The sequence below is a fragment of the Sander vitreus genome, chromosome 10 (genome assembly GCF_031162955.1).
Source record: "Sander vitreus isolate 19-12246 chromosome 10, sanVit1, whole genome shotgun sequence".
In the NCBI taxonomy this organism is placed as follows: Eukaryota; Metazoa; Chordata; class Actinopteri; order Perciformes; family Percidae; genus Sander; species Sander vitreus.
Window position 1 is genome coordinate 32147222 of NC_135864.1, and position 26788 is coordinate 32174009.

General features: G+C 41.6%; 1 protein-coding gene across 2 annotated transcripts in view; it reads right to left on the bottom strand.

Moving 5' to 3' along the window:
• Positions 1-26788, bottom strand: part of psd2 (pleckstrin and Sec7 domain containing 2) — a 52652-nt gene continuing 25864 nt past the window's right edge. The window contains exons 1-13 of one of the 2 annotated variants that reach the window (XM_078261164.1): positions 18909-19248; positions 12946-13143; positions 11763-11843; positions 9486-9643; positions 9067-9125; positions 6987-7076; positions 6792-6835; positions 6478-6668; positions 6236-6306; positions 5660-5817; positions 4728-4872; positions 4387-4530; positions 1-3020 (exon numbers count right to left, since the gene is read on the bottom strand). In XM_078261164.1, coding sequence (XP_078117290.1) covers positions 2790-3020; positions 4387-4530; positions 4728-4872; positions 5660-5817; positions 6236-6306; positions 6478-6668; positions 6792-6835; positions 6987-7076; positions 9067-9125; positions 9486-9643; positions 11763-11843; positions 12946-13143; positions 18909-18958 — 1620 coding nt within the window. In that variant the 5' untranslated portion in view covers positions 18959-19248 and the 3' untranslated portion in view covers positions 1-2789. Of the gene's footprint in view, positions 3021-4386; positions 4531-4727; positions 4873-5659; positions 5818-6235; positions 6307-6477; positions 6669-6791; positions 6836-6986; positions 7077-9066; positions 9126-9485; positions 9644-11762; positions 11844-12945; positions 13144-18908; positions 19249-26788 lie in introns of those variants that run through there. The other variant, XM_078261163.1, reaches the window with a different exon arrangement.

A 26788-nucleotide genomic window follows, 5' to 3' on the forward strand; every position in this document is an offset into this window, starting at 1 on the left:
TGTATAAAAGCTTACTTTATGAAGCACAGACTAAATATTCAGTAAATATGTCCTTTACATAGTATAAGCATCCTGTCAAAGAACAGTTCAGATATACAAACAAAACAAACAAAAAGACAGATCCAATGCTGACATCAAAGTGCCTAAGTTTTCATTTTTTAAATTAAACATAACAATCAACAAATCTTTTTTTGTCACAATCCTATATTACAGCACAGGCCTACCCTAGAACATTGGGAAACAATGGTTAGCACAACAGCCAAAGTGACTATAGGGGGAAGTCTCCCTGTAAGAAAGCAGTTATTCATCCTAACAATACAGCTTTATAAAATGGTACTTCCTCTCTGAAAACTCAGCTCCGCTTCAGTATTTTGGTCTGTACAAGGATCTGGTCCCAGGATTCCAGCTGTGATTGCAGGTGTCCAGCCAAGTCCCAAAAGAATCTCAGATCCTATCAGTCACTACTAATATGATATACGAAGGAACAGAAGCGCTGTGTCCAGAGCCAAAGCTTTCATATACTGTCGATATCCACAGCTCTGGTTATGTCAACATGCTTCTGTGCCACACTGAGGCTGAGTGAGGGAGGACTTAGCTCACTGATCTACAGTTGTGTCATAAGCAAATTACATAGAAAGAGAAAATGTGTGGTGTGTGTGTGGTGTGTGCGTGTGTGTGGGTGGCTTGGAATCAATTAAGGTGCTCACAAACAGCGGTACCGCCACCCCTACCACCACATCCCCACTTCCTCCTCCCATTAGAAACAGGCTTCATATGTTGTGTACCCAGTTTGGACAAACGTGTGCTGGATGTCTGTTTTGCTTGTTCTTGGCTGGCAGAGACAGTCTTACTTAGAAAACTAAAGCAGTCTCTTCTTCTTAGAAAATGAACCCTCCATGATCCTCCTCCTCCCCCTTGTGGAGGATGTTTTGATGGCTACTCTGCTGGTGGAGTTGTTTTGCTGCTGTTCCCTTCTCCATTACAGTATGCTGACAGGTTTCTTGACTTTATCATGTTAAGCTGGAGCAGACCTGCTGCTACACTCTCCAATAAGCCAGTCTCTGTCTAAGATAGGCCAGGTCCTGCTTTCCCAAAAACATCTTCAACTGGTAGGAAGGATGGCAATCAAAGGAATACACCGGTATTAGTAAATGCCTAACACAAGGCCAAGCAAGCTATATTAGGTCCATGTAACATGTTATAAATCAGAACATAGATTGGTTAGATGTTCTGTTTTGGGAGTTAAAGGTATATATTTTGTCAAAAGGATGATGTCTGCCTTGGTGCTGAAGATGCTTTTGAGAGCTCCAGGTCTTATTCAGCAGAAGGCCATCAGATTGTTTCTCACCAAACATGCTCAAAAATCTTCATAGAAAAAACAAGAACCTGCTATATTTACTTCTTCCTGTTGCCTACAGCTTCAACAACTCAACTGCTTAAAAAGAGCATGCCAATGCACACACACATACATACACCGGCTGACCCACTCATACGGTATGTCTCCCACCCACACCTTCCTGTTCTGCCCTTCACTTTGATGTTCGGAAACCTCACACCCGACCGTATAATGTTACATATCAGCTCAGTGCACTCTGCCGTGATATAAGAAGAGTAGTTTGAGGGATAAAACGGAACATGGCACAGTGCTTTCATTCAGTCACATACAGTTATCCTCTTCAGTTCAGATTTGACTGGTTGGAAAAAACATACAGAATAATTGAATACATGTCAGTATTTGGGGTAGCGGCAGCTTCGAAATCCCAGACCCAGATCTTTCTGACAAGTGACTGACTAACACTCTCTAAATCCCTCAACATCTAGTGTCAAGGTGGCCTTGAGTAAGGCACTCAACCTCCAGTTCCTCCGGTGGAGCAGCTTAGTGAACAGTTCAAACCACGGCTGTTCCTCTTGGCAGCTACTTACAAATGGATGTAGCTGTATGAACGTCAAATGGAAATGGCTGAAAAAGAGCGAGCATGCTCAGTGTAAACCCTTCCTGGGGTGAATAAAGGTTTGGAGAATTAAATAAATAAATAAATATGCTATACATGGCAGGGACATGATCCTTCTGAGAAGTTCTTTTGGAGAGTTTTTGTAAGTCTGGGATAGATATGTTGCATCTTCACACGCCACACTCCGCCCATACCGTAGGTCCATACACACGCCTGTGAGTGGCTGGGTGTGTAAACACGAGTGGGAAACAAAAGGCCAAAATGCTACAGTAGTACCATCTCCATCTGCATCACTGCCTGCTTCCTGGAGGACAGGACAGAGAGGACAAAGGCAAACCAGTCCGTCTCTCGTTCTTTGTTCTCTTTCTGGCCTTCAACTAAGACAATATGAATGACTCAAAGCTCTGCTCATAACTAAATACACATTTCAACTAAAGACACGTGCATCGCTCTGAGTCTCATTTCAAAATAATACTGATGATGTCATTATAAATAGTGATCAAAGTAATGATCATTTTAATGTGCAATAGTAAAAGTTCAAAGGTCTGAGGTTTGGTAGGGTCACTTGTTGGGCATCGAGCACGGGCTCTTCATCTTCTTCATCTATTGCTCAAGGACAGAAACTTATCACCAGGGTTGATCAATTCTACGAAGGACAGTGAGTCATTCCTCCTGTTGCTACCCACCTTCTTACTGTAAGTACAACAAGAGGAACGGAGGAGCCCAAAACACTAAATACTAACAGAAAACCCAGTAAGAAGTGGGAGGATTAAGCTAGTTTGGCTTGGAGAGATGTTGTTTGGTGGGCTTTGGGGTCACTGGTCCTCCTTCCTCCCCTCAGCTCCTCTGTCCTGGGGCAGTGCATCCAGCAGCCCTCCCGTTCAGCCCGCCCTGAGCCTGACTGATGGACGGGGAGGACTGCGTCTTGCGGAGGTGGCACTCGCGGCCGGCCAGGCCACCCTCCATGATCAGGCCAGTCATCACGCTGGCCTCGATCTTCTCGAGGTCATCCGTCTCTGCGCGGATTTTGGCCTGCAGGAGGCTGATGTATGTCTCATACCGAGTCTTCTGCTCAACGAGAGGGGCGGAGGAGAAAGAAAGTGAGAGAAAGAAAGTGAGACTAATAGAAAATGAATCAAACAGAACTCAACAGTGTGGTTCCGGAAGCGAAGGTCCCATTAATTTTCTCCATAAGAATTTTGATTATTAGCCATATTATCTCAAGTCGATTGTGATTGGTTTAAAGAAATGCCAATAAACCATCCCAGAATGTATGTGTGGACAAGCCAGACCCTCCTCTGCAGTGCTGTGGAGGAAGGTCCGGCAATGCGAGAGTGACCACGAGCCACCAGGTTGTGAAACGATGGTTTATGCCCCTGTAGAAGCCACAATTCCATATAATATCAATAATGATAATAATAATAATAATAATAATAATAACATGTTTTAGGAAAAACATGTTTTATTCGCAATGTCATGGAAAAGGACTACACTACCCACAATCCTAAGCATAACAGTGACGTCTCTGATTGGTGGAGCTCGCTGTTACCATGGAAAAGTTTACCGTGCCCGCGAACTCACAAGCGGCTATGTTAACATTATTGTACCTTTGCCTTTTTTGCCGTTTTAAAAATGTTGTTTTGACCAAATCAAATGTTTTATTGTCACGGTTCATCTCGTAGCTGGTTGGCTAGGTTAGAAGAAAACAATAAAGTTTGATAATGAGATTTCATATGTGTGTTAACTGAACATCTTCCTTGCTACTAAACAAAAATACAAAATCATAAATGATGTAGCCTAGAAATCTAGAGGCACCCTAGTGGCAGCAAATGTAATTTGCAGCCAGGGTCGACTAGCAACTCTCCGTTGGCTTGTGAGCTGGAAAAACCAATCTCTTGTCAGGCCAATCACATCGTGTATAGAGTTGGTGGGCGGGGCTTATGGCTGCTGCTGGGAACAGCATTCTTTGGAAGACTTTGAGTTAAGATTTTCTTTGAGAAAAGAACAAAAATGGCACTGAAGTTATTCTTAAAAAAGGAAGATGTGTTCGGAGTTTTGCCGACCGGATACGGCAAAAGTTGAATCTATCAGCTAGCTCTGCTACCTTCTTCGTTGGTCTGCTTGGTTGTAGCACTATCCTATTGCGTGCAGAGGGAAGTTGAAAGACAACCGTTTATCCCGCCCCTCGGATTGAGCTCCGTCAATGGTGAGTTCCCAGACCCAACATCTTGATGTGGGTCTGGCCTGTCAGGCTGTAAATGATATACTTATGATAATAGAATGGTTAAGAAAGGAAAACAGCTATCACTTTACAATAGCCATCTGGCATGTTTTTTGGTCTCTTAGCTGCCCTTTAACTTGAAAAAAACATAAAAAGAATAAAAATGACACCTGATAAAACAGACAAATTAACGAAGCTATTCAAAGCCCGTACCTCGTACGTGAGGTAGTGCTCCTTGAGCCGGTACTCCTCCCACTCGCGGCTTTTGGGGTCAGCTGAGGGCGAGTTTTTCCGGTGCTCCTCCAGCTCCAGGCTCATCTGCTTCAGCTTGCTCTCATGACTCAGCAGCTGTTCCTCCTGCACCAATCACAGCCCGGACAAAAAACAGAAGAACCCCAAAACAGCCAATCAGACAAGCGGACAAAAATAGAAAGGTGTGTGTGTGTGTGTGTGTGTGTGTGTGTGTGTGTGTGTGTGTGTGTGTGTGTGTGTGTGTGTGTGTGTGTGTGTGTGTGTGTGTGTGTGTGTGTGTGTGTGTGTGTGTCTGCGCGTACCTGTTTGAGTCTGGTGGATGAAGACGGCAGGATTGGCCGACAGAATTTCTTCATGGAGCCGATGGCGGCAGGGAAGGCCGGAGCGGAGAACAGCGCCGCCACCAGGTTTATCCGAAAGATCCAAGACATCATCTCCTCCTCACTACTGGAAAGAGAGTGAAGGGAGAGAGAGCAGGTGAGTAGAATGAAAATTGTTTCTATTGCTGTACACGTAGTTCGACTCATCAACACAGGTTCATCTACAAGAAAAAGCCTGGTACATTCAACTGGCTGCAGAACATGACAGAAAAAAGACAATCGTTCCGTTTCACAGAATGTAACTGAAATGATGTAATTGTCTCTAACTAGTATCAACTAGTATTTTGACATTGTGTGCCTAAATTCACAAAACAATTCCACTGTCTGAGAATTGAGATGACAGTGGATTTAGGTACCACAAAATACTCTTATAAAGATCTAATTAGGGAAGAGACTTTTTAGCTACAATTTACTTTATTAAGTACTTTATAAACTCTGGTGCTGCATACAATTCATCTTCACGAGACCCAAACGCAATCTACGTTTTCAGTGGTGATCCAGAATGAAAGTCTGCAGAATCAAGCAGAGTGTTTTCCTGATTTGGAGGGGGGGGGGTGTTAACATTCTGAGTTTTATTTTTATGTATTTGATTCGTTTAAAATCTGCAGAAAATCCATGGATCTGTCCATCCATCAATCCTCTACACCAGCTCATTATGTTCAAGATGGCCCACTGACGGTCTACATCAAAAAGTTTCAGGATCTTTGGACGATGCCATACATTGAAAACGTGAAAACATTTCAAAACATATATGTATAAAAATGGAAACTTCCATTGTATTTGTCTTATTTCCTGTACTTTTGAGGCTTAATTGTTTTATGACGCGTAATGAAAACATCTCAAATTCAACTTACGGGGCGTGCAGAAGGAAGACTCTCCAGTCTGAGGTTTTGAGCTTCAGTACGTTGGCTCTCTTGCTGTAGTCGGTGGCACGAGTGGCTAAAGCGTGGTGGATCCGCACTGCGTTCTTCAGGTCCACCTCGGAAATGTCTGCGTCAGGCTTGTACTCATCCTGGGTAAGTAACAGAAAAAAACAACGGACATACAGAGATTGTAGGTCTTATGTTTTGGAGCCTGTAAATGTTGTTATGTTTCAGTCATTTTGTCTATTATAGCAGAGACTATAGAGAGTATACTGAACTCTTTATCCTGAGGAATAGTCCTCATTAAATGAAACAATAAGCCTAAAAATTAGATTAGATGTCCATCACATAATTTAAAATGTAGTGAAAATATCACACTGCTGCCTTCCAGCAGGGGGAGACAAACACGCAGCAGAGCAGCCATGCCTCATTTCCTCTATTAATGCTCCATCTGACACACACACACACACACACACACACACACAGCTAGCAGCATCCACCACCGCAATGACAGCGGTGCTGGATGTGTGTTTCTATGGTAACAGAGCAGAGGATGAGGTGTGGTACCTTTTGGAGATACAAGATCATCCCCTTCAGAACCGCGTAGAACTTTTTCCAACCACGGCGACCCCTCGGGGCTGGAAGAGAGAAAAGCGAAGAAATAAAAAAACTTTTGGCATATTTTTATTTATTTTTAACTTATTGTTTAAGTTATTATGAATTTGTTCATTTCAGTTAAGAGTGTGTGTGTGTGTGTGTGTGTGTGTGTGTGTGTGTGTGTGTGTATGTGTGTGTGTACAATAACTCACTGCGTTTGCCGTCCATGTCAGCGTGGCTCTTGCGGGTCAGCACTCCATGTTTGTAGGTGACGGCATTTAAGAGAATAGGAATGGCGATGAAAGGGTTATGGCCGTCCGTTACCCTGGCAACACGCTTACTCCCACCCTCACATTGCTCCTCCACCAGCTCTGACAGACTCTTCCTCAGCTCCTCCTCCTCACTGCGCACACAAATACCCATTCAGATAAACCTGAGCAGCACATATTCAAGTGTACTTACTTCTGAAAAAAACTTGCGTAGCCCAAGTACTTTTCCTTTTCACAAACACAAAATGCATACTCACACTGCCCACTCAAGCTTCTCATTCTTGATAGAGTTATACAAGACCTGTGTGGGCAAGGCAAGAAAAGAGAGGAACTGTAAACATTCTCTTTTAACCTGACTACAGGGTAAAGAATGTGAAGACATGCTTCAATTCTGAGGCTAAGACAAAAAGAGGTTTTGTGGTTGCTGTACTTTCCCAGGAGGCGATCTGTACCTTTAATAAGTCTTTAGGGAAGTCTTTGCCATTGTTGAGGCCGTCAAGATTACTGATGAACTGTTGGCAAGACATCTTCTTCCCAATGTTCTGAGGAGAGGTGAACAGACAGACAGACAGACAGACACAAACAAAACAATCAGTTCAATTAGCGTTTTAACGTGTGGAAGTAAACTGGTCAATCTTTAGCTCAGCTCGTTATCCACAGAAGTTGACAAATATTCAAATTCCTAGTTTTAAGTGCTCCAACCTGAATGCAGTTTTGCAACTTTCCACTGGGTGGCAGTGTTATGCTGCTGGTTCTACTAGTAGTGGCAGTGAGAGGTTCCACCTTTTATGTATGTGTTAATAACAGCTTACAATGTGGGCAATATATATCGATATTATATCGATATCATGATATGAGACTAGATATCATCTTAGATTTTGGATATCTTAATATGGCCGGGTTGTCTTTTCCTGGTTTTAAAGGCTGCATTACAGTAAAGTGATGTCATTTTCTGAACTTACCAGACTGTTGTAACTGTTCTATTATTTGCCTTTAAACACTTAGTCATTATATCCACATTACTGATGATTATTTATCAAACATCTCATTGTGTAAATATAGTCAACACTACAATATCGTTGCGGTGTCGATATCGAGGTATTTGGTCAAAAATATCGTGATATTTGATTTTCTCCATATCGCCCAGCCCTACAGCTTACCATAAATTTCCTTTAGCCTCTTAGTATGATGCATCATTACAGGGTGAAAACATAGGGAGGTGTTTCTGTATTACTTCCCCTTTTCTGTCTGAATAAAGCCTGTAACCTAAACAGATACAGCTGTGGGACTAAATCTGAATCGACTCGCTACTGTTATAGGAAAAAGAAAAAGAAAAAAAGATTTGGTTTGTGGCTTCCTATTTGCATTTTCGTCTGAGAAGGCCCACGTAACAGACAAGACAACCCTGCTCCCTTTTCTAGGAAAAGTCCAAGAAATAAAAGGATGGGATATAACAGGTGTCACAAAATGTTTTATGCTCCATTTAATCTGCTGTTCACTTTGTTTGAATTTGAACTATTTTAGACATTGTGATTTGCAGCACTGCAGATCAATTGCATTTCTCATTGCTTATACCAGTACTACATGTTATTATAAGCAGAATAAACTACTACTGATCATTTATTTTTGGTAAACAATATTTAAGCAACCAAATATTTTCTGTCAATGCACAACAATGTTTAAAAAAATGTATATATCCCTGTGTGTGCATCCTTTATTATGAGCCTAATGTGACTGATCAAATTTCAAATAATCATGACTTAATGAAATGGTATTATTAGCTGACAAGAGGAGGCACAGATGTCAATGAGGACAGTGTTAGTACTATAAATATACTTACCACCTGCACGGGTGGAGAGAGACCAGGCGGCCACATTTGGTTAGCAGGGGAAGGATTTGAAAGGGAGGAAAAGGAAATTGAAAAGAGAGAAAGGATATCAGGTCGAGGAGGGAAATTCACTCGCAGGCGGGTCGAGGAAAAGCAAAGCACAGGACCTACGATACTGATCGTGTTATGCTGCCCAGACCACAGTGCTCCAGTTTAGAACCGAGCAGATGAGACTATTCGAGGAGAGGAGAGACAGAAACAGGTCAGAAAGTAGGCCGCGGAGGAGAGAGAAGGGTTGACAGAAAGAACAAGAAATAGATAGAAAAGAAGGTGTGAATGGAGACATGCCATTGCTGACAAAGGACTGTCTTTATACTTTGTTTACACACTCGACAGCCATTATAATTCCAGAGCTCGCCTCCCTACGTGCACATGTTCCAACCAAAACAAGTTCCTTCCCGAGGCTATTTTGCAGAGGCACCATTGCTGCGTCCGGCGCTTTGCGCCGCCCAAGGCGATGATGATTGGTTTAAAGAAATGCCAATAAACCAGAGCACGTTTTTCTCCCATCCCGGAATGCTGTGTAGACTAGCCAGACCCTCCTCTGTGGCGCTGTGGAGGAAGGTCTGGCAATGCAAGACTACAGGAAGACTAGAGGAAAAGGGAATCCTGCAGTACCAGAAAGAGACAACTACAGTACATACATGTCCGTGTAGATCGGTGTTGAGCAGCATAAGAGCGCAGGTCAATGTGTGGGCTCCATCTGCAACAGGACAATACACAAGGCCGACGTCAGCTAAATGTCAAATCACTCCTCTACATACACACTGTAGTGCAGTGCCATACATTCCTTTATAGTTCATGCAGACACAAATCACACACACACACACACACACACACACACACACACACACACACATCTGTATATAGCCGTCATGCTAAAATAATCAGCTAGTTTTTGAAGTGTAAATATGCTGCAGTCATGAGTGTTTGTTTAACTGGGATCAAAATGGGAAACTGTAACAGTAATGCCAAATCGATTTATTACGTATATATAAAAAAACATGAGTCATATATTTTTATTTTTTATGACTTATTTTATTTATTATATTGTTCCTCATACCGTCATTGTCGTCATCAGCGTCATATTCTTCGTGGCTCTGGCCTTCTTCAGAGGTAAGTGTCTGGGGGTTGCAGTGGCAGAAGCGTCTGGAGAAATGTACAAGGACCCTCTCTCTCTCCTGGGTCTCTCCCATCAGTGGAAAGGCCTTTAAGAAGTTCCTGTCACACACAAATCACAGGTCAACAGGAGATCAAATGGTTTCCGATAATGCATCTCTGAAAAATATATATAGGATTTCATCACTTCTGGCAGTAAATAGAATTTGCGGAGGAATTCAGCGCTCGATGGTGTTTTAAGCCCCCAAGCAGCGCTGCCTGGAAGACAACGTTGGGGGCTTAAAACACCAAACACCAAATTCAGCCAACAGCTTTGTTGGAAAACCTTATCAGACATTTGACTTTGAGAAAAACTGCAACAGTCAAACCTGCTTTTTAAAACTTCGTGACTCGTGGTCATGTGTGTATATTGTCATAATGAAGGATTGTGTCATCTTTATCTTTATGTGTGTGTGGTCTTGTGTTGAGAACTGGCTGCACTTCTGAACTGCAAATAAATGGATTTGATTTGGTAACCGTATGACATTTCACACAGTCTCACTTTCATTCTTTCCAGGTGATACATTAATGTAGAGTTGAAACAGAAAGTCTTATAATCAATTAGTCAATTGACGGAAAAATGATCTGCAACTATTTTGATTGAGTTTCATTCATTTTTCAAGCATAAGGTGATAAATATTCGGGCTGGTTCAAGCTTCTCTGTGAGAAATGTGAGAATTTGCTGTTTTGTTATAAAGTAAATTGAATCTTTTGGGGATTTAGAATTTTGGTTGGACATAAGATGTGAAGACATCACCTCGGACTTGAATTTGTGATATTCTTTTGCCATTTCTTTTCAAATTTCATTGACTAAACAATATATCTTGATAGAAAGAATTTCTATGCAGTCAGATCAACACAGGCAACTACAGTAACCTTCATTAAACCATTTACTGTACATTAGGGCTGCGATAAGTGACAACGTTGTTGAATATCGCCATAACGATATTACTTGCGATAAATAAACAGGTATTAGAGTGTACTCATTTCCGCTGCTTTCAGTATTCTGCTAAAATACAACAACTTGCTTGTTTAATTTAAAACAAATGAAAGGAATTAATTTCCAACTTTCTTTAAATGAACAAATTGAACAGTGAATTGAATATGAAAGGCAGCACTAAACAAGAATGACAGTTACATTTTAAAGTGTGGTTTTCTACTGATATTTTCTTTCAACTAACACAAAAATTCTTTGAGTGTCTTTCGCGATGTGTTTATTGCACCAGAGTTGATATTGAGATGACAATAAAAAAATCTAAATATTGTGCAGCCCTACAGTACATGTACATATTATGATGATTATTTCATTCCTACCAGACATTATTATGGCTGACCTTAGTGTGAAGACCTTGGTATCCAAGATCCAAACAATACCCAAATGGGTACCAAAGGGACTTACCATCTCCAACAGAAAACACAGAAAACACTGTTCACAAACTGCTCCAAACAGCTCTATTGTAGTCCAGCCTTTACTTCAGAGACAAACGTGGTCACTTTGTAACACACGCTATAATGCTCGCCTAGCTGCTAGCGTGGCACGTCCTCATACTCTGCTTCTGACTGGCTAGTAGTCCTTACCTAGGTACTGTCAGGACATGCCCTCATACTGTGCTTCTGACTGGCTAGTAGTCCTTACCTAGGTACTGTCAGGACACGCCCTCATACTCTGCTTCTGACTGGCTAGTAGTCCTTACCTAGCTACTGAGCATGTGCGACTCCCAACAAAGATGGAACAGAAGTGAGAGGTCTCACTCTGTAGCTAAAACAGAGAGCTCAACACACAGGGTGAAAAGAGGAGCTGCAGCAATGTGCAGTACAACAAAAATATGGTGTTTTCTGAAAATTAAACCATGTAAATCTATTCTGATATAACCTCTAAATACAATTATGAACCTGAAAATGAGCATAATATGAGCACTTTAACAACAGTATACTAATCTGGCACAGTCTGAAGTGCACACACAAGGGCTCTTAACTGAACACGGTGGGCTGAAGGCAGCAGTTGGAGACAGCAACATGTCAGGTACAGGGCAGTGATGTACTCTGCAGCGTTCAGCTACACTGGCTAACTGTACTCAACACGACAGCTTGATTAGCACAAAGCTAATGGTTTGTGACAGGGGGGTGGGGGGGGACGTCCACATCATAAACTCATCACTTCCAAGTGCTGACTGTGCATTACCTCAGGGCTCGATCCAGCGACAGGCCGGAGAAATCAAAGAAGCTCAGGTACTCCGATGCCACCAGCTGGCTGAACTCATTACTGCAGGGAGACAGAGAGAGAGAGTCAGCACATCAACGTGGCACTGGAGACGTATGAATGCGTTATAGAAATGCTTTACCTGACAGCTCTGTATTAGAGAATGCTCTTCTAGTGATGCTATAAGAATAAAGTACACTTGTGCAGATGTGGTTGCTTGTGTGCATTCTTACATGTCCATCTATGTGTACATTATGTCTGTGTCGCTCATACTGAACACATGTAACTATGTAAACATGTTTTCCTCTGTTTCTGGCTATTTGTCAGTCCTTTAGTCATCATGTATGCACATGTGCAGTGTTGGAGGAGGAACTAGTTACATGTAGTGGCGTAATTTAATTACAAAATAAAGGTAACTGTAATCCGTTACAGTTACTGGGAAGAAATGAAAATGTCCACGATTAAATTGGGGGTTGCATCTGAATATTTTCTGTAAAAAGCTAGGCTATATGTTGAATAATATTTATTTTTGTTGCTTTTGCATGTTTTTCATTTGCACAATGTCTTCTTTTGCCATTTCCAGCCACAGCTGTTTAGTAAAGTTTGAATTTGCAGCGCCACAGCTGTCATTAGACATTTAGAAAAGGAATCAAAAACGTTATTGAATGTAGCCTAATAACTTATTATATATTATATATAACTAATTACTTTGATAAAGTAATAGTTACAGTACTATTACATTTGAAATAGGGTACCTTGTAATCAGTAACCTATTACATTTCCAAAGTAACTGCTGGGCGATATGGAGAAAATCAACATCGATGTATTGGGTCAAGAATATCTCCATATTCTTGACCCAATACATCGATGTTGATATGGCAACAATATTCTAGGGTTGACTATTGGTGCTTTCACAAAACATACACAATGAGATTTTTGATAAATAATCATCAATAATGTGGATTTAATGACTAAGTGGGTAAAGGCAAATAAAAGAAAATAACATCACTTTACTGTAATGCAGCCTTTAAAACCAGGAAAAGACAACACTTGTGTCATATTACAATATCCAAAATCTGAGATGATCTCTAGCCTCATATATCGATACAATATTGATATATTGCCCAGCCCTACTGCACAAGTGTTACTGTGTGTGCGTGCTCACTTCTTGCCCAGGTGTCTGGCCACGTCACAGCGTTTGAAGCCCTCGAGGTGATAGAGGCGCTTGGCCAGTCTCTTGGCGGCCTCGCAGTCGGCTCGGCAGCCATTGGCCAGAGTGTCGGTGCTGCCGCGCTCCAAACGCTCCAGACTGCCCAGATCACACTCCTCTGAGTCAGACAGCACGTCTGTGAGGTTGGCATCACTGGAGGAGAGAACATACGCACACACGCACAAACAAACACACAAAGCAGGTGCCTTTAGGTTAATGAATGGAACACATGTCCGTCGTTTCGCGCCCACACACTTAAAACCAGACAGAGGAAACTGAACTGCTGAGCATAAAACTCAATTACATAAACGTATGTTCACATACACACAAACAAAAAGTCAAATGAGGTTTGAATAATTTGTCTTGACGCTGACCCAGTTTCGTTCAATACAGTGAATCGAAAGGCTGATGAGAATGACAAAGCGGCTTTCACCTCTTCCAAAAAAGCTCCACTCATCTCAGACTGTTAACCTCTAACATCATGTGAAATAAAGTCCTGTTATATAAAAACCTCAATTCTACTTTTCTATTCCTCTGTTTCATGCACATGTAGTAGGGATAGACCGATATTATCTGCATCAGCGTTTTATTTCCCTGATAACCGCTAAAGTTAATTCATTAAACGTGCTTTACTTTGGCTCGGCTACAGCTCCGTCTGTCCCTCTGCTTTGGTTTCACTCCCCACTGAGTCTGACATCATGTCCTCTGACTATCTTTTACTGGGTATTATGTTGAAAGTTTCTCATTTATTAAATAATTGCTTAAAGCATTTAAACAAAGTGCTGTGTTGGAGTTTGTAACATTCCAAAATCTTAATTTTGACTTAAAGATTTTCATTTTCACTGTAAATGCATATCGGTTACAAATATCGGTTATCGGTTTCATTAACTACTAATAATCGGTATCGACCATAAAAAAAAAACAACAGTATCGGTGGCTCCCCAACATGTAGCCTGGAAGTTAGAGAAGTGAGCTTTCCATTTATAAAGGCCCATATAGTGAACAAGTAATGATCTCTCTGGCCTCAACGACTCCCATCAACTTGCCCTTGAGCAAAACCCCAAACTGAACAAGTATATTGTCCATCTCATGCTCATTGTCTATCACTAGGCTGTCTATTCCAGCTGTGAATGGGTGTATCTGTGTGATTATGAATCAGGGCGTTCCTGCAAAACATTGAATGTACTCAATCACCCCTGCAGGAATAATTAAGGTTAAAAAAAAAATTAGACCAGTTGCGAAACAGTTGAAAAATGAGAGTGAACACGCAGCTTTCACTAACGACTTGCAAAGTCTGCATGAACGGCATGTTCTTGAACACTATGTACCCTATTTGAGTTATAGTTATAGTTATAATCCTCTTCTTTAAATTTTAACATAGTAATGCCTCAAACTGAAATGCATTGAAAAGTTAAACATACTGAATTGTAAACTATCAGTAATGATTATGAAACCAGCTTCCTCTTCAGGCCCTTTTTAGCTTCACTAAACTTCCACTTCTGCAGCTAATATCCGTTTTTAATTGAAGACACATTTTTTTATTAGATAATACAGAAAGACAGGAAAGTGGGCTGGATTCGAACCCGGGCTGCTGGCTAGGACGCAGCCTACATGGGACCAGGTGAGCTAGAGGACGCCCCTATTTAGGGCAAAAATGTCAAAGCACTTGTAATGTTATCGAGTGTAAATAATGCCTGTAGAACCAATAACAGCTGACTCAACTAAGAAAAGAAGACTTGAAAAAATAAGGCCATCAGTGTAGACTGCAATGCAGTGTCTTGCTCAGGGACACGGTTTAATGAACTAATCAGGCTTCACACTCTATATAACCGTTAGTGTCATCAAGAGAACAGAGAGAATCAATGCAAGAGCATTAATTAGTGCCCTACTTATTTATTTATGACTTACTGAGGTAGTTTGATTAAAGGTCCTATGACATGCTGCTTTTTGGATGCTTTTATATAGGCCTTAGTGGTCCCCTAATACTGTATCTGAAGTCTCTTATATAGGCCTTAGTGGTCTCCTAATACTGTATCTGAAGTCTCTTATATAGGCCTTAGTGGTCCCCTAATACTGTATCTGAAGTCTCTTATATAGACCTTAGTGGTCCCCTAATACTGTATCTGAAGTCTCTTTTATATAGACCTTAGTGGTCCCCTAATACTGTATCTGAAGTCTCTTTTATATAGACCTTAGTGGTCTCCTAATACTGTATCTGAAGTCTCTTTTATATAGATCTTAGTGGTCTCCTAATACTGTATCTAAAGTCTCTTTTATATAGACCTTAGTGGTCCCCTAATACTGTATCTAAAGTCTCTTTTATATAGATCTTAGTGGTCCCCTAATACTGTATCTGAAGTCTCTTTTATATAGATCTTAGTGGTCTCCTAATACTGTATCTGAAGTCTCTTTTATATAGACCTTAGTGGTCCCCTAATACTGTATCTAAAGTCTCTTTTATATAGGCCTTAGTGGTCCCCTAATACTGTATCTGAAGTCTCTTTCCCGAAATTCAGCCTTGGTGCAGAATTACAGCCACAAGAGCCAGTCCCACAATGAGCTTTCCTTAGGATGTGCCATTTCTGTGTCTGTAGCTTTAAATGCTATTGAGGAGGAGAGAGGGGGGTAAGGTGGAGGGTGGGGGTGTGGCCTTGACCAGCTTGCCATGGGGAAGCAGAGAAAGGGGAGGTAACCTTTCCCCTTATGACATCATAAAGGGAAGATTCCAGATCGGCCCATCTGAGCTGTCATTTTCTCAAAGGCAGAGCAGGATACCCAGGGCTCGGTTTACACCTATCACCATTTCTAGCCACTGGGGGACCATAGGCAGGCTGGGGGAACTCATATTAATGTTAAAAAAACCTCAAAGTGAAATTTTCATGCCATGGGACCTTTAAGATATTGAGTTGTGTCCACTGTACTGCATTGCACTGTATACTTTGCTCCGCACCACAGTCCATCAGTGAGTTAGGGAGGGAGTTAATTATCCTTGCTGTTGGTTTGGTTTACACATTAAAAAACAACCCTTACAGACAATACATCAATCATTCAAGCAAAATAGCATGACATTTAATATCATGTTTATGATCAAAGAAACAAACTGCACTCTATTGTTGTATTAATACAAATAAGCACAAAACACCTATCTCCGATTTATTTCTTAAGAAAGAGACTCCACACATTTACATAAATCAGTCTAAATGGCATTTCCTCATTTCCTGTCTGTGTGTGCATCTGCGTGGCACTGTCAGCATTCTTGCCAGATGATTCAGATGTTTTTTTGCATAATCAGATCAGCCCAATTGCATTACCCTCACAAATTGAATACACTACGTGCTGTTGTCGTAAGGGATTTGATGGTTACCATGGATACAGCGGAAGCCAAAGTGTCCTGTGCTAGAAGAAGAAGTAAAGGGATTGTGGACTACCTTATGGCTGTCTTAACACAATTTCACAATGTGGCACGAAGGGGCATCAGACAAAAACTGACTGATACAAAAGATTGACAAATAAACGTATCCATAGCCAGGAGTCAGTCCTGGACCCTGATTTCTCTACTCCAGGCAAGGTTACACTGACCTGTCTTGACTGACTCATTAGGCTCTCAGAATCACTCTTTATCTGGCCCCTGACCTTGGACCAATTTGCTATTGCCCCTCGACAACACAGCTCCCAGGGTCACTGGAACACATTACCCCTCCACCATTACGAGGTGGGTCATGCAAACTCCTCCACCTTATCGTGGCGGAGCATCACCGCCAAGAATGACTATAAGATTATAGCTAGAGTCGAGTGAAAGCAGATAATTTGCAGGGTGCCTGGGCTCCTCCTTAGGGACAGGGTGGGGAGTTTGTATATCCGGAAGGAGTAAAACCACCGCTTTTTCTTGTGGAGAAGGAGCCAGTAAAGGTGGTTTGGGGATCTGAAAAAAATGCTTCCTGTATATGACTCCCTCTGGAGATATTCTGGACATGTCCAACAAGGAGGAGACCTCTGGGCAGACCCAGTATCCGCTCAATAAACTGCATGTCCCACCTAGAAACCCCCTTTGGGACCCAGACAAGTGGTTAAAAAAAGAAAAATGGATGGATTGAAATATGTACATATTGCACAAAGACATAAGCACACACACACACACATATGGACACAAAATAAAATGAGTCGGTGGTAAACTATCAAAACAATATCTAGCCTGGTGTTTGCAGTGAAATTGCTTTCGCTCGTCTGACCATATTAATTCACTATAGACTCAGAGAGACCTCATAAATCATTCAAAGCTCATATCAGTCATGGGGCTAAAAAGATGCCGGGCTCCCCCAATTCACTGCTGCTGGCAATAATAGAGCCAAAACACACACACACACACACACACACACACACACACACACACACACACACACACCAACAGTAAGAGAGACACACAACATGAAGTGTCAAATATCTAGTGCAGGCCTTTTGTGCCAAGCTACTTGGCGTCACTGAGGGCCAAGTGGCATACAGTAAACCTATTTGTCTATCTAAAGGCACAATTCTGTATCCCCAGGCCACACTTATTCATCCACTGTGACCGCCACTCACTCTGTGTGTGTGTGTGTGTGTGTGTGTGTGTGTGTGTGTGTGTGTGTGTCAGAGATAGAGAGCATGATGGTGCATGCCAGTGACTCACATGTTAATCTCTTTGGCTGTGCACCACCCGCACCTACACTTACAAGGTGTGTCTGCATAAAAGAGGTGTGTGTGTGTGTGTGTGTGGGGGGGGGGAAGGAAGGATCTCTGCGGCATCTCCCACCAGGGTCTATTATGGGATTAACCAGATTATCAAAATATGGTCATTTCCCGGACTTTTCTTTCATTTTCTTTGATCAACAGATAAATGATGGCGCACACACACATATGAGAGCTCTTTGTTTGTGTGCTTTTGTGCATGTGGGTCAGACAGGTCATAGATACAATCTGAGAGTAAAAACTGTTGCAATATTGGACTCCTACATGTAATACAAACAAGCGACACCTCAAGCCTAGAAAATGAGACAAAGTGACATGTATCCACGCGTTTTTTTGTTTTGTTTCTGGGTCATCAACTAAGACCATGATGGGTAAAAAGTTGCTCATTTTGACTTTTTAAAGTCAGACATGAAAATAACTGTTTAGAGAATCTTTAAGTGGGCTATAGCTACAAATCTTTATCTCATACCTCAATTAGAGCTGAAACAATAATCCATCTATTGATTAGTCACTGGACAAAACCACCAATCATTTTGATAATCAACTTCCCATTTTAAATCATTTACCAAGTATAAGTCACTGGTTGCAGTTTCTCAAATTTAAGGCTTTGTCATGATTTTCTCATTTTTATATTAACTGTAAACTGAATAGCTTTGAAGGCATCACCGTGAGCTCTGGGAACTTGTGATGGGCATTTGTCACTATTTTCTGGCATTTATTTATAACTAAACAAGGAATTGATTATTCAAAAAAGGGATTGATTTATTGATCATGAAAAGAACTGTTAGTTGCAGGCCTATCACATTATAACTATAACAACTATAATCGCATAACTCTTGCCTTACTACATGCCATTCTAAAATAATAAGTCCTGATAAAGATCAAATGCAAATTGATGGTAAAACCATGCCAAATTCTCTTAATCCACTACATTGATTACAGGCATTTAAAGCCCCTTAAGGAATATACAACATAAGATCAAAAAAAAAAAACGTTTAAATTACTTTTATCCCGATTTTGGTATCATACAAAGAAATATAATAGAAGTACTATAGAGATCGTTTGCCAGAGTAAAGTAACAGTACAGCTACCTCACTATTTCCATTTTGCCACGCAGCATAATGTTAATGTTCCCACCCATTTGGACGTGAAATCTTAAAACAAATCATGATCTGTCGAAATCTGAAACTTACAGTAGTTGCAGCAAAAGGTCGAAGTGAACATCATATTCCTGTTTCCACATCGTCTCTCGGAAATTTGGAAATCAGCGGTGAAATGCGCGCTGAGGTCCGACCGCCTCATCATCCAGTCCTCGGTAAAATCTGCATCGGCCCGGTTTGTTATTTCACTTCAAGCCAAATCAGTTTTCTTCAAAGCGGAAGTCAGGTCATAGATAATAACAGCCTATTCTGTTGACAAATGACACTGTAGCGTTATTTCACCATAGTGTCAACAGACACGGAATGTGTTTGGAGTTTGTTTTCCTTGAAGTTTGTTGGAACGTCAGAACGCTCCACAGAGGAGAGGATGTTGGGGGCGGAGCAACCCAATATACAGACTTTTCCTGATGAATTACTGTTCCTAGTGGTGGCTTTACAATGGCCCTGTGTGTCCCAGCCAACACAACTTCCTCTGCATTTAAGTGAAAGGCTCTGAGCCAGCAGATCAGTTCAATATCAGCAGGACGTCCTGTATTTGGACTCGGTTCACTAAGCTGCTTTCCAGCATCTATTCATTTCATGTGGTTATTTCTGTACATTACTCCAGTGTATAGCTTCAATATGGCTCCGCAACCACTGATGCATTACAGAGTAAAGCTGCCTAAAAAGTCTAACCTAAAATGATTAAATCTATTTTGCAAGAGACAAAATACCTAAATTCCTATTTTTTTCCTTTTTTTTTTTTTTTAATGCAAAATGAGGACGCCACATTAGCGATTGATCTAAAATGTTATAGGGCATGCAGCATATGATAAATAGTCACAGACTGGAGGACAGAACCTACCTTTTATGTATCTGTAAGGGTGCACAGACATACAAATAATCCTCACACACTATGTAAATGATTATGCTCGCCACTACACACACACAGACATATACTATATTTTTATAAGACACCCTGACACATCCCTGCATGCTAACCTCAGCATCTAAATCCCTCCTTCCTCTTTTTCTCGTCTGGTGGAAAGAAGAACAATAGAAAAATCAGAGGACAGAGAGGCAGCTGTAGGGTCAAAAGTACAAAATTTGGAGGATGAGATGGAAGATGAGAATGGAGACAAAACCCTGGAGGAAGTTTGATTGGTAGTTTGGACAGGCGAGCAATCTATGAGATTCACTGCAACCGGGTTCTGCGCATTATTAGGTACAGACAACAACAATGACTGCATTTCCTTGACGACAACAACAAAACTGAAGTTTAGTCAGCACTGGGACCAGAATACTTTTTTAGACCAAGCAGACGCTGCTGAATACTGATCACTCATCAATTTTTTGACTCATGGATAACCTTTGTCATTTACACAGCATGAACTTTTCAGACAGCAGAATACTAAACCTGTTGACCACCGCAGATGTGATGTTCTCATGGCAGCCAGCACATGGGAATAAGTGATTCCGTGTTTGGAGCAGTTAGCCAGAGATACTTGAGATAAGTGCTCCTCGCCAACATATGCAGCCTATTAAAAGGAGTCCTTATTTTGTGCTCCTCAATCAGTCAGCCATAATGCCATAATGCCAAAGATAGAGTCAGAAAGCAGTTCAGGCTTTTGTCCAGTTGTGCTCCATCTAGCTGTGTCCTAGAAACCAATAAACTCAAAACAGAACACAAGGTCTACATGTGTTTTGGGGCGAAGCCTTATGAACATGGTCCCTGGGGAGTCCTGTGGGGGGTAAAGCTCTCACTCCAGTTATATAAAGACCAGGGCCGTCACTACAAGCCATCCGGTCCTTCCGCATGTAACTGGAGTGAGAGCTGTGTCCGTATTCTCGGCAGGAAGTCAAACTTGTTTTTTTAGTGGGTGTTGGGTTCTTCAAGGATTGTCCCTTGTCACGATTGTGTTTGTGATTTTCATGGATAGGATCTCAAGGCGCAGCAGAGGGGAGTAGAGGGTCCGGTTTGGGGACCTCACAATTGCTTCTCTGCTCTTTGCAGATGATGTGATTCTGTTGGCTTCATCAGACCGTGACTTCCAGCATGCACTGGGTCGGTTTGCAGTCGAGTGTGAAGCGGCCGGGATGAGAGTCAGCACCTCCAAGTCTGAGGCCATGGTTATCTAATGGGAAATGGTGATATGCTTCCTCTGTTTTGGGAGTGAGTGGCTGGCCCAAGTGAAGGAGTTGAAGTATCTTGGGGGTCTTGTTCACGAGTGGGGGTAAAATGGACAGACGGATTGTTGCGGTGTCAGCAGTAAGTAAGTCTGTACCAGACTGTTGGTTTACCAGTCAATCTATCTAGGGAGCTCAGACATCCGGAGTGACCTTGGTGTAGAGTCGCGGCACCTTGGTGCTGAAAAGGAGCAAGTTGAGTTGGTTCAGGCATCTGATCAGGATGCATCCTGGGTGCCTTCTTTTGGAGGTTTTCTGGGAACACACTGGAGAGATTAAATATCTCATCTGGCATGGGAACCTCGTTCTCCCCCTGGAAGAGCTGGAAAATAATGCTGGGAATAGGGATGTCTAAACTACTTTACTTTATACAGGCCTTAACACACCAGGGACGTTTTTTCGCACGTCAATATATTTTAACTGTTGTTTTCGTCATGGGTACTTTCACCCAGGGCGCAAATATGTCATTTTTTTTCTGAACAAGGTGGATTTTTCTGAGCTTTTGCACAGCGAATAAAGACGTGAACCAATCACGTTGTGTTGTTTACTTAATATGACGTTCATAATACAACAGGAGGCTGTATATACGCCAAACTGGACTACTTTCAACCTTGACAAAGACAGCGTTTACCAGAGACACTCTTTCCGTTCTTACCTTTCACAATAAAAGCCTTGGACATATGCTACACTGCATAACCAGAGAGTTTACCAGACGCAAATAAATTCCCTCAGAGTACTCCACTAAAAGGCTGTAATAGCTTACAGTAGCTTAGTGTTAGGATGTTCTGCTTCGGCTTCCCGACTGTGGTCGGACAGCACAGGAGGAGACGGGGCTGGAGTCTCCGGAGCTAACCCGCGTCACTCCACTCTGCACTATGGTAACATTACATTCACCGCTAAAAGTTAACTCTCCTGTCCTCCAATCGCTCTCTCTCGCCCGCTCACACCGCTGTTACTTTCTCGCTGTCGCTTCAGGAGTATCCCCAGGAGACCCCAAACTGTCCGACCGACATGGTAGATGAGCTGGTGCGAATATTCAAATCTTTTTTTGAACAACTGTTGCAAATTTGCATCGCTGTCGGTATGAATAGTTTTGATGCAAAATATCTGCAGATTATTTCACATTTTCGTATCCTTTATTTGTTAGGCCCCCCGGTGTGTAAAGGCCGTTAGCCTGCTGCCACCACAACCGCCCCGGATATGTTACAGAAAATGGATATTTGGTTAGTTTTGTAATTAACTTACTTTTTATATTATAGGACAACCTTCAAGATTGTCAATGTAAACGATTATGACAACTAAATGACTGTCATTGAAATGGCTTTTCTAATTTAAGTAATATAGTAAATCCCTAATTGATTAATAGCTTCTTTTAAATCCTGGATCTACAAAATACACAAGAATCTGTGGAATTTAGCCAGTGCACTTGTCTGTATCTCAAAAAAAATATTTCCAACATGTTCTCAAGATGTTATTAACCAAGACACAAACATGTACATGTAACACATAGATCTGCATGTACAAAAATACATAGATAACAGATAACTTACAGCCTGGGTACAATATTGTGGTATGGTTTGTTTTATGTCTCCCTCTGTCTTTTTCTTGCTTACACATAAACACACACACAAGAGCCAAAAAACACCTACTCAGCAGCAGACAATGGACAATGGTGACCTCTTTTGGCTAGGTGAGACTAATTGTGTTCAGGTGTGGGATTGTGTGTGCTGAAACACTGAAGAGCTCCATCTGACAACAACTAAAGAATAACATCTGCCTTTAAATCAGTCACAGATTCAAAGACAAGAACAGAAAACGCCACAAATGTTTTGTAGAGTCTGGCTTGATTCCCACTCAACACATACTGTACAGGAAGTGTTGACAGACACCTCAGAGGAGAGAAGCCTGTGGTAAGAAGAACCTCATTCAGTCAAAACAGCCATTGGTACAGTAAGACCGTGGGATGTGTCATAAAACATGGAGTCAAGCTATAAATAGACAGGGATACATCCGTCGGTGTTGAAATGATTCAGTTAGTGTGTGTGTCTGTGGTGAGGTGAAAGAGAGAATATATATATATATAAAAAAACGGCTTGCTTGTGTTGCAAAAGTGCCTATGCGTATATTCATGTCCACGTGTGCAACTGTGTGTGTCCATATCAATGCATGACTGAGAGCCAGGCAAGGATAATCTGCAGGATTTTCAGCAGCGCTATAGAACCACTCTAAGGGTTTTATTCCCAAAATGACATCCTGAAAGATGAAGTGTGTGTGTGTGTGTGTGTGTGTGTGTGTGTAAAAGATTCAGAGTGTGAAAGATGGATATGAAAGCTCCCGTAGTTGCGCAACTCAGCAGGCATTAGGATGTACGACACAACAAATTTTTGTTTATGCATGCATGCTGCTGGCCCCCGTGTCCTTTATGTGTGTGTGTGTGTGTGTGTGTGTGTGCGTTTCTGTGCTCGACAGTGTATATGAAAGAGATTAGTCCACACGGCAGAGCTGCTTCTCTGATATGGAAACAACTGCGCCTGGCTTTTATCTGCTCTATTTGGGCTTAGATCTAGTAGGTAAGGGGGATGAACACACACTCGCCAAACGGATACACATAGAAACATATGCATGCATGCAAATGTTCAGCCGGAGATATTGCACGTGTGCATGAGTAAAAAGTATGCATTTAAGCCAAGGCACACATACTTTACTATGACTTTTGAAAATGTGTTTGTGCTCTGATGTGATTCTGTGCATAATGGTCTCAAGTGACATATCCATGTCAGTGTTTCTCCCTTCTCTGAAGCATTTCTTTGTGTGTGCTTGTTTGTCTGCATGAATGCTACTCTACACTACAGGTAGCATTCAACTAGTTGTCTCCACTGTACAGAGCTAGAGCTGGCTATGTAGAGTAGTAAAATGCAGGCAGGCAGGCAGACAGCCAGACAAATAGCCAGTTTTAATGGTGGTTTCAGCAGCCTCTATATGGATTAAAGTTAAGCTCTAAACCTAAATGATGGTCCCCACAGGGCACAGAGGGATACAACTGTTAATGTAACAGATTGATTGACTAACTAATCAAATGACCAAATGTAATTGACAGTCTAATCTAAAATACAACCTAATCGACTGACTGACAGGCTGACTACTACATGATGTTCAGGCTGAAAAGCCTCAGAACTAACAAGCAGGTTTACTGACTAGACACTGACACAACACTTTAATGGCTTATCTACAATATCTGCAAAACTTGCCAATGTTTCCTATATCCCTGTAACCAGCTGCAGACTTGACTTCCTTCATCCACTGATGTCAGAATAATCAGCAGTAGTAGGGACAGGATCTACAGGGAGAGTTTGGCTGAGGTGAGATTAGGTTTCTTCTCTCTGCCCGGGGCTTATGGAAGTTGAAGCCTGAATTTTTGACAGAGTCTGTATGCACTAAGGGTGTCAAAAATATTGATGCAAAGTTTGAAAGCCATCTGAATCAATCTGAATATATTTGATACACTGAAAGCATGTACAGTAAGGCATGGAGTATTATTATTGTGGTTGCATTCATGAAGTGCGATTTATGACTCACTAACAGTTTTTGTCGCATTTTCAGACACATATGGTGATCCAACTGCTTTACGCTGCAGCCCAATGTTTTCCTGAAAATACACACCACTTTGTGTCTTTCACTGTTTTGTGAAGCAAAAAATGTGTTCATAGACTCCTATGTATCTATGTATCCAGTAAAAGAATGGCTTTTAAGGTCTTTAGCCACGGTAGCAATGTGGCTCTGGGGCAATGTCAGTGTTTTGGTCCCCCGAATTTGATCCAAACTGAAATTGCTCAGCAACTATTGGATGAATTGCCATGGGATTTTGTACAGAGACTTATGATGTTTAGTGGATCAATCCAATGACTTTGGTGATCATCTGACTTACCACAAGCGCCACAATAGGGTCAAAATTTTAAGTTGACAAATACTTTGGTTTATGACTAAATATCAGCAAAACTAATGTCTCCACATCTGCCTCAGATTGAGAGCTTTTAAAGCTAATAAGCTTGCTCACATCAAACTAAGATAGCCAAAATGTTAACACTTATAGTTGCTAAACTTCCGAATGCTAGCCTTGCCATTGTGAGCGTGTTAGCATGCTGATTTTAGCATATAAAGTAGCTGTAGACACTTTAGTGTTGTTTTCTTATGTCTAGTCTGGCTGTGCTCTGTAGCATGTGAATATGAATATGATTTGAGTAGTACTATCTACTAGCAAACAGAAACTCTGGGTGACAGGCAAATACATGGACCGAATGACCCATAAAACAACTAAATGTCTGCCAAGTTGACTGACTGACTGACTGACTGACTGACTGACTAACTTGCCATGTTTTATCCATTGCTTTGCAGCTGCTGTGTCCTGCAGTGAAAAAGACTAGTTGTCCATGACGCCCAAAAGTGCCAAAATGTGTAACTGCGCCAATTCTGTGGCCAACCACCGGGAAGAATGGAGGTAGGGAGAGGAGAGGAATGAAAGATAAGAAGCTGCAGCAGGAGAGCACTGCAGGGAAAATGGAAGAGGAGGTGATGCAAAGAAGAAAGGAGGGGGACGGCAGGGGTGGTACGGGAGATGAGATGAAGTGAGATAAAAACGAATAAAATGGAGAAATGAATACAGAGGCAGGAGGTAAGATAGAGCAAACAAAGAGATGGAGTGACAGAGTGAAAAAGAGAGAAAAAGAAATGAAACAGGGAAATACATGTTGACAAGGATGAGATAATGTATGTTGAAGCCTTTATAGCATTTATAGCTTGTATTAATAAGTGTTTTGAATCATAAAGAGATTCAAATTATCATAGCCTGTCTGTCTTTTATTTATGAGCTCTGTGTGTTCTTAAGAGTACACCAAAAAAAAAAACTCCACTGGTGCTGTTGTGTTTTCATTATTTCATTATTAACTACTTAAATTAAAATTGGGCTGAAAAACAATTTTTCAAATTTTTTAAAAAGATGCATGCTGCCTCTAGAGAATATTACAACAAAAGAAACTTTGACTGTGCGTCAACTGTGATTTCAGAGTAATGGCTTTTACCTCCACTTACATTGGAGCAAGGACTGCACTCAATTGCTAAATGCTTGCAACTCTTCCCTTTAATATCCTGATGATTGGACATCTAGGACTTCTAGTTCATGATAAATTGGATACTGTAAGTGTCTTTAAAACTTAAAATATCCCTTTAAGACTGACTAGCAGATGTATCCACTCTAGATTTAAGTGCTCAAATGTCTGACAAGCTGGCATAGAGCAATAATCGCTCGCTTGCTCGCTCGCTCACACACACACACACACACACTCTAAGACCCTGCTGGGCAGAGGAAAGCTGAAGACGATGATGTCATGACATAAACAATAGCTCATTCAGTTTGGCACTGGTGGTCAGGAAGCAAGACCGTGCTTAAAGGACAACATCTGTAGACGGGGGGTGGAAAAGAGAGAGAGAGAGAGAGAGAGAGCGAGAGAGAGAGAGAGAGAGAGAGAGTAAGGGAAGGAGAGCCGACATCTTAAATCCTTGGTTCATCCTAAAACTCATACTGAGCTGTGGAAGCACCAGGAGAGTCTGAAAACAAATCCCAGCAGTTAGCTGAGCTGATCATGGCGGAGGTCTGTGCATCTATTTGGCATTTCAGTAGGTTTGTAACTGAAACTGTGCGGCGGGGGGGAGGACTGGAGAACAAGCCACAGGGATTGTATACAAGCCAGCCA